At 48.4% G+C, this 8,787-nt stretch overlaps 1 protein-coding gene across 1 annotated transcript; it reads right to left on the bottom strand.

The window, feature by feature from the left end:
• Positions 1 to 518: 518 nt before the first annotated feature.
• CCNG2 (cyclin G2) lies at positions 519 to 7,213 on the bottom strand. The gene is made up of 7 exons (XM_008637412.2): positions 6,821 to 7,213; positions 5,717 to 5,854; positions 4,607 to 4,857; positions 4,381 to 4,459; positions 4,201 to 4,299; positions 2,876 to 3,081; positions 519 to 2,352 (listed from the first exon to the last, which is right to left on the bottom strand). Exons 1-7 carry the CDS (start codon positions 6,929 to 6,931, stop codon positions 2,220 to 2,222), a joined length of 1,017 nt encoding a protein of 338 aa, XP_008635634.1. The 5' UTR covers positions 6,932 to 7,213; the 3' UTR covers positions 519 to 2,219.
• Between the last annotated feature and the right edge of the window lie 1,574 nt (positions 7,214 to 8,787).

Raw genomic sequence — 8,787 nt, 5'->3', positions numbered from 1 at the left:
GGCACTGCCAGCAGCTACAGCAAGCAGCCTCTGCTCTGCCAGCTCTCAGCCAGGCCCTGGCAGGAGGAGCAGCCCAGTCCATCACAGGCTCTCCGTGCTACATATGAGTGACCAGCCAGAAGGGATTTACACACAGGACATGAGCTCAAGTGTGCCTTTGATGAGGTGCAGACACATCCCGAGACCCGGTTTCACTAGGAAGAACAGCAGCAAGGACAATTCCTGCAGAACCCAGAGGAATCCAGCTGGAATGACCCTTAACCCCTAACAGGAGCTCTGGCTTTGCAAATGTGCCAACCACAACGCTCATGGATAAGCACAGGACACCTCGCCCCAGCTTCTAAAACTGGCAGGAGCAAAGGTGAGATGACATTCCCACCCAGTACTGTGCAGCCTCTCCTCTTTCTTGCCACAACTCCTGGGAAAGCTGGAACCCAGCTGTGGGATCATACACCCTGCACGGCCTTAAAAAAAAGGAAGCCAGAAGCTTCAAGGAACTGACTGCCACTCACAGCAGGTAACAAATACAGCACTTGGTTTATTTTTGTTCTCAACTGAAACAAGACTCAGTAGGTTCCTTACCCAAGGACTCCTGAAGTGAGCAGAGGACTTGCAGCAAGAAGTCTTCAGAGGTACAGTATTTGTATCATACAGAGTACACAATAAATTACTATCTACATGCCACAGAACTACAAAAAGTTACATACAATGTAAAAAAATACAGTATTTTCTGCTCGGTTTTTTGTTTTAAATTTTTTTTCTGTACATTTTTTTTAAATTTACATTTTCATATACACTTTTTGTAAACTTTTGTGTGTTTTTAGAAAACTGAAATCACATAACAGTTATGGACTTACAGCATCACTCTTACCTTTCTAAAGCAACGCTTGCACCTACGAAACAGCTTTTAGCTTGTTTGCTCCTTCATTTCTACTTTGGCACCAACACACCCTCAACACCATTACTCTGAGCTAGTTTAGTCTGCTTTAGCCGTGTCCTCACCAGGGAGAAACACAATTAAACTGGAACTTGTGCTTTGATAACAAAGTTCAGAAGAAAAACCATTACATTAACTACTTCACCATCACATTTACCTGATATTTTACTGCATAATTTCAACTTCTCCTGCACTAACTGCTTTACATCAGCATGCAAACAAGTCTGATTATGACTCAATCAATAACATGAATATACTGAAAAACAACTACAAGGGTTAAATATTCAAAGGAATGTAGACTTAGCAAGGTTTACCATGTTAAAAGGTCTAAAGCTAATAGCATGGATTGACATGTTAAGATTTGAAACACACTGAAGGATACAATGTGAATTTCAGTGTAAAAACATCTGTATTAAAGAAAACATGGAATTACTTCTGGCCACACAATTTATACTATCTCAAAGTGAAAACTATATTGACTAGAAACCTCCTGCTTACCACACTTACTCCTGGTGTGAAATAGGGATCCCTGAAGTTTATAAAAGCCAAGCTTCAAAAATTGCTACTTGGAGTACACAACTCAAGACCCTGCTGAAAAGGAAAAGCAGTTTCAGTGTTCAGCCCATTGGAGAGTAAATCATTCCAGCCTGGTACTACATACATGCACCGTTCCACATAACCTACTCAGCCACTTGGATCTAATCCCAAAACACTAAGGAGTGGAGGTGGCCTCGAGAGGGGCTACAGTCCAGTCGCCTGTTCAAAGCGGGGTCAACACTGAAATCAAGCCAAGTCTGGGGTTCTGTCATGTTGACTCCCCAGAACATCCCAGGACAACAACAACAACTGCACAGCTCCTCCTGGGCCTCTCCCTTGCTTGACTGACCCCATGGAACAAATTGCTTCCATTAACCAAGAGCTTCCTGCTTAAATCTCAGGAAAGCTTCTCACTCTTGCTCCATGCTTCTCAGGCAAGACCCTGAAATCAACCCAGGTGTTGAGCTGCTACAGGTTTTGGACCACCAGGTAAAGAACTACATTCATGGCTGTTGACAAAAGAACAATACAACTTTTTTTTTTTTTTGCTGATCTGGGGACCTGAATTTTTTTTTTAATTCCTTAAAATTACAACAACAAAAAAACCAAGGCAGGCATTCAAAGCATTGATATACCACAGAAAGTTTTGCCTTAATACAGTTTACAGATTACCACCTCATTTATTATTGCCAAAAGACTCTATGGTGCATTCAAAACTTCAACCCAATACAATCCAGACTCAGTGCTAAAACCGACAGCTGAGAGTTTGCCACTTGGGTTTAGGTTTGAGTTCAAAGAAGAAGGTGCCTTCCAGATCACTCGGAGGAGAACTGCTAAGGCTTTCTTCCCCGCTGCTCATGTCTTCACAGGAGTCTTCACTAGAAGGAACAGTGGGAAAGGTAATTTTAACAAAGCAAAACCCCTTCAAAGTGGCAAAGTACTCCTCAATCCTGGGGTTTCTTGCACGCTCTTCTGTTCCTAGGAGCAACATCCCACATCTAAACGCTCCTTGGCTTAAAGCTCCTTAAGGCTCCTAAAGCTGAAATCCTAACAAGGTACAATCTTCCTGATGCCAACACCATCCTACCAATCAAGAAGCCAGTGTTCCAGACACCAAGCATGAAAGCCTTCAGGAGACTGAAAACCTTTGCAAGCCTTCCTGCCTTGAAGCCAAAAGTGCCTCCCCCCACCCTGCCAAGTACATCTGAACAGCACAATGACAGTTCCCCCCCTCTTTCCATGTGCTGAAGATGGATTCCAAGCCCATTGATATTCTCTGAGCTAGCACTTTTTTTTTTTCTCCCCAAGTGGCAGTGATTAAGCCATAGTTATATGGAGTTGCCATGACCACTACAGGAAAAGGAGAATTCCCAACAAATTAAGCAGGTAAGTGTTACCAACCTCTCGTTTCCATTGAAACATCCACCCTCCGGGATTGTTGGCAACTCGGGAACACTGTAGTAACTGTTTTGAAGGTTTTGGGCTGTACGCCTCGAAACAATCCAAACAAGTTTTTTGTGATCAGGCTTGCAGCATTCAGGAGAAGAATAATCTGCCAGGCATTTAGAGACCAGCTCCCTCCAGTAAAGTAGGTCACTATCACTTATCTGAAAAGAAAAAAAAAAAAAAAACCCAGAAGTTATTTAGTCTGTTACACAGAGGCTCAAAGGATAACTCCTCCCTCCATTGTACCTTCTTGGAAAAGACCTGGAAAAAACATCTGTCAAGACAGAAGTGAGTCGTAACTGGGATACCTTTGTCAAAGTTGCTTTTGAAGGTAAACTACCAACTCCCACACAGCTACCAGACAGGTCCCTGTTCAAGGTGGTGTTAGGCTGACAGTTTGCCTGCCAGTCCTTATTAACACTTGCGTTATCACTTCCAAAGGAGAAGCCAAACAAAGGTTATTCCATTTTAAGATGGAATGAAAACCTTTTAAAACTCCATTTTCAAATGGAATCGAAATTTTAAAAAATACTTAAATATGAAGAAAAAAAATTTAAACCACCGTTTTAAAATCAAATAATATTGTACTTTAAGGAACTACTTCCATCCCTTAAGAAACTGGGGTTGTTTAATCTGCCCGTAAGAGTGGAAAGCTTCTTCTAGGCCATCAACAGAGGCAGAATGCAGCTAGAGGCCATGAATCCTATTTTAGTTCATAGGATATCCTGAGCTGGAAAGGACCCACAAGCATCATGGAGTTCAAGTCCTGGCCCTGCACAGGACAATCCCCCCAACCCACCCTGTGTCCGAGGGCCTTGTCCAAATGCTCGAGCCGTGTCAGGATCACTGCTGTGCCCATTCCTGGAGGAGCCTGTTCTGTGCCTGACCTCCATCTGGGGGAAGAACCTTTTCCTGATATCCAGCCTGACCTTCCCCTGACACAGCTCCAGCTGTTCCCCGGGGTCCAATTATTCAGGCAAAAGGAATAACCAGCCCAGCAGTCACAGAACAGACTGGAAGTTTCTCCAGAACACACAGCCAGAGCTGTACAAGTTCAATCACCTGCCTGTTAAAGCATGCATTGTATACACATGGGATCAGCAGTTCCTCTGATTTTATACATTTATTTTTTAATTGTTTCTTTCAGCGGATGCCAAACAGAACCTGTAAAGACGCATTTAGGGAGCCCCCCCATTTAAGGGCTCCCCTAAATGTAACATCACCCATCATTAACGGTTTCAGTCCAAACAACTGGAAAAAAATCCATTAAAAATAGTCACCTTTGAATGCTTTTGAACACGCAGAAGGATCTCCAATAGCTCAACAGATTTCAGCATCTGAACTTCCAGAGTGAGAAGGCACAAGGCCAGGACAGATGGCTAAAAGGGCAAGAAAACAGCACTCAGCACTACAGCAATCACAAACCTACTCAGAAGCTACAAACAACAGCTTCTACTCACTTTTGCTTTAGAGAAGACTAGACGGCAGTTGCAAGCTTTTAGCTGTGCTTCCAACTTGTCCAGATTCAATACTTCTTTCCTGTGAAACACGCAAGAGAAGAAGGGTCTGGATCAACAAGCTTTCCCTCGCCAGGAAGCAAAAACTGAGGAGCTGCCTCCTCTAGAGCCAAGGCTGCAACCATTTAAGAAGGAAATAAAAAGGGCTCAGCAAACACCACCAACTCACCTTTCTGAGGTATGACAGAGTACAATAGTATGGTACAAGTGCAAGAAGGTTAAGGCAGTAGTAGCTTTAAATTCAAAGTGCAACTTTTCTGAAATTATCTTTTCCATCCGTTTCAGGTCGGACACAGTGCATTTACATTGGCTGATCCGGATGATCTCGTGAGCAGATGGGATATTGCATTCCTCCTCCACGACGCGGGCGGCCAGCTGGATGCAGCAAACTCCAATGCAAGACAAATGCTTCGGTTTCACCTAAAAACCACCGCAAGCACCATGATTACTTCCCCCCCATCAACACTGAGCTTAAACAGCAACTGTGTTTGGAAAACCCACAGTGCAACAGCCAAAGACTTGCTGATTTCCACTAAAGCTGGTGTCAGCCAGCTCCTACGCCTCCCCCAGCCGTAACCACCAGTTCCATCAGTGCAGCCGAGGCAAACCCCAGCTGGCAGAGCCCACAAGGCAGCTCCGATCCGCTGGGGCTGAGGAAGTGAAGTTCAACAGCCGAGCAGCCTCTCCCCAGGTTGTTCCCCACCACTACACAAATAAATCGCGGTGGGAACTGCAATTCCCTCCTCCTCCGAGCGGCAGTGCTCGCCCACCCTCGCTTACAGCCCACACAAATCCAGTCTGAGCCTGTTCCAGGCAGCCCCATCCCTCCACAGCTTGTTCCTACTCCTGCTCTTCTCTCCCATCTACCACCGTAACATTTTGTGCCACTCCAAGGACAGCCAGACCAGAGAACTGATGCAACTCCGTTTTCTCTGCTGATCTAATAATGAGGAACTGGTTTAGGTCCAAGCTTCCTGCCTTAAAGCAGCACAAACACGATAAAAACAATCAGAAAATGATCACTTGGTATCAGACCCAAGGCTAAGCTAAGCTTTAGCACAGTACCCAGAGATAGTCTGTAACACTAATTGGTTTGCTTTCCTTAATTTCTCCTTTCTTAGACATCTGCATGGTGATGGCTACAGATCTATTACAGGAAATAAATCAAGCTGCTACTTGTCTTTAGAGGTAAAAGGAACTGCACTCAACTCCAGGTTCACAAAGGAGACCTCAGAGCTGTTGCTGAATGCACAGAATGAATCAACAGCCACACTTATACCTTCATAAGAGCCAAGAATCTGTCCAGAATGTTGACAGCCAAAACAAACGTTTCAGTTGCAAATCCAAAGAAGTTGGTCAGACTCCAAAGATCTTCCACCTTGGCATTCCTTTGTCTTGAACACAGAGTGTTTTCATTCTACGGCAAGAGAGGCAAAGTCAGAATTATTCTGTGGCAGCAGCAATCACCGTGCCTCACTGCCTAAACCACCTTTTATTTCAATCAAACAGATGCAAGGTTTTTTCCCTCAGATATTTAATTCCACTTGACTGAAAATGAAAATAAATGTGGACACTTAGAACTTAAATCACAGTTCAGAGATTACAGCCAGGTCCTGAGTCTCACTGGTGCAATAGCCAGCACAACCACATTTCCAACTCTCCACTTGCTTACTTTAAAACACATTTACGACTTATTTAAGTTACCAAGTGCAGGCATACACAGTGACTCCTGACCTTAGAGATGACCACACAGCTCTCTGCCTTGCATGTCAATATTTAAGCAACAACAGTTCTGCTTTCACAACAAACAACCAGACTCATCTCAGGGATTTTTTTTTTTTTTTTTTTTTTTTTGTGTTAAACATTAGGGCCCTTCCCAAAGAACTCAGAAGCACACGACGGAACATAACAAGTCTGCCCTGAACTCAGCAAGGAACTTTGGTCGTTGACGTGGAAATGTTTATGGTCAATTTACATTTTGCTGCTCAGCGGTTCTGGGTTCATTTCCCCCAATCTCGCCAATGAAAAGCTGGTGGTTCCCCTCTTTGTTATGTGCCTGCTCGACATCCCACCTCCCCTGCAGCGGCAGGAAGCTCCCCTGACGGAAACAATACAGAACCTCTTGTTTCTGTGCTCACTCTCCATTTAAATAATAAATACTAAACGCCTAAATATTTTGCTTGCCCTGCAGGTCGCAGAGCTTGGATAATGTAACGTTAATACCTACATATGAAGACAGAATCAAAACAAAAGACAAGCGGCGCATACAGAGAAAAGAATTAACTTTCCCCAGTTAACGCACGTCCCCCATTAGCCGGAATTTTCTCTGAAATTCTTGGAATTTTCTTCCCGCTTTGAGGAGTCCCCCGACGCCCTCACCCACCTCGGCGGCACCCTCGATGAGGCTGAGCCCCTTCTCGCGGGGCTGGAACCGCCCCTCCAGCTCCAGATGGAGGTTCAGCTGCTTGAAAAGCCACAGCGCCTCGCTGCTCATTTTCCCTTTCCTCCGCCTCCTTCCCCTCCGCAGCAGGGAAACAAAGGGGCCCCGCAAGCCGGGGGCGAGGGGACACCGGGCTCCCCCCGCGGCCCTCAGCGCTCGGGGAGGGGGAGGCGAGCCCGGCTCCCGTCACCGCGCGGACGAGGGTGGGCTCGGCCGCTGACCCCACATCCAGGCAGGGCGGCCTGGACCCCCGCGGGGAGTCACGGCAGCATCAGAGCACCATCCCCGGCCGCTCCCGCCTCCGCCCCGGCCCCGGCTCCGCTCCAAGATGGCGTCGGCGCGTCTCCGCCCACGGCTTTTGTTTTCATGCGCGGAGTGATCCCCGCCGCTGAGGCGGCGTACGGAAGTCAAATAGTCCATCCCCACCCCGCGGCCCGGCGGTACCCCGAGTGGTCCCCAAGCTCCGGGCAGGGCGCGGCCGGCCCGCGGAGCTCCAGCTCAGTGGGGCGCGGGACGGCACCGCGCTGCTGCGGCGGGACGGCGAGGCCGCGCGGAGGGAGACAGAGAGGGCCGCATCACGCCTTTAAAGGGACGCCAGCGGCGCCTCACCCGTTTTGAAAAGACCGCCCAAACTCTCCCGCGCCCGGATTGGCCCGCGCCTCCCGCTCGCTGATTGGCCGGCGGGGGCGCTCGCCCCGCCCCCTTCCCCGCCTCGCGAGGGGCGTGTTGTTTACCGGCGGCGATTGGCCGCCGACCGGGGCCGGGTCTGCCCTGACTGGCCAGAGGAGTTCTGCCTCCGCCCCGCCCGCTGCTCCGGGCCTTGGCAACCGTGACGAGCCCGCGCGCGCGCGCTCTGAGGCGATTGGGGGAGGGGGCTGGCGACGGACACCCTGAGTGCCACAGCGTTCCCGTGTCCCCATACCTTCGGTCCACAGCGTTGCCCAGTCCCAGTACCCCGCCCCACAGCGCTCCCGTGTCCACACAACCCCGGTCCCGCAGCGGTCCTATGTCCCCGCACGCCCGTCCCACAGCGCTCCCGTGTCCCGATACAGGATAAAGATGAACGCTGACCTGACTGGAGCAGCCGGAGGATGCTCAGCCCCCGCGAGTCAAACCTTCTGTCTATCTCTGTGGGACCCTACTCATGCTGTTCCTTGAGGATTCCAAAACACCCGTCTGAATTTAAAACCCCTCCGCGTCCTGCTTCAGATCGAGAGATTTCTGTACAGCCTGGTGTTGCAGCGGTTTGGGACGTGCACTTCCAAGCTTCCCTTCCCGTGGAATGAATCCAAGGCCCAGTGCGTCAGGAAGGAGATGGTGGATCAACCCCCTAAGTCAAAGGCTGCCTCAAAGGGCTTCTCAGCTCAATGGAGTCCTCAGGACCAGATAAAAGAAAATAAACCATCGTCTGGAGAATTTCTGGGGCTCTTCCCACATGCTCGTGGACAAACACAAAGGGCTACATGTGCCAGGACAAACCCAAACTGCAGCGATCAGATGTGTGTACACACTGGAGACAAAAGTCTGGGGAGGCAACTCCAGCAGATTAGCGCAGGGTTTGATCTGGTGAGGTTCCACAGCTCCAACAAACAGAAAATGTTTATGAAACGTCGCGGGTTGGAAAAGCAAATCCGCCTTCTCCACTGAGCCATCATGAGTGCTGAGCTCTGCCAAGCTCTATTTCGAGGCACAGTCCCCGTCTGCAATGCCAGTGATGACGGCCAACACTTTTCTCAAGTTTATTTTGATGCCAAGGCCTCTGAGATTGCCATAAACGTGCACAACTTTTCCTCAGGGTATTCCTGATGTGGGCCAGAGTTCCTGTAGGTACCATCAGATATACCTGAGCATCCCTCCCACCACATGGCAAACAAACTGGCACGTTGACTGATTTTTGGGGAGGATGAAAG

The sequence above is a fragment of the Corvus brachyrhynchos genome, unplaced genomic scaffold (genome assembly GCF_000691975.1).
Source record: "Corvus brachyrhynchos isolate BGI_N302 unplaced genomic scaffold, ASM69197v1 scaffold597, whole genome shotgun sequence".
Taxonomy (NCBI): Eukaryota; Metazoa; Chordata; class Aves; order Passeriformes; family Corvidae; genus Corvus; species Corvus brachyrhynchos.
The sequence above is the reverse complement of the archived record's forward strand: the minus strand, read 5'-3'. Positions and strand labels throughout refer to the sequence as shown.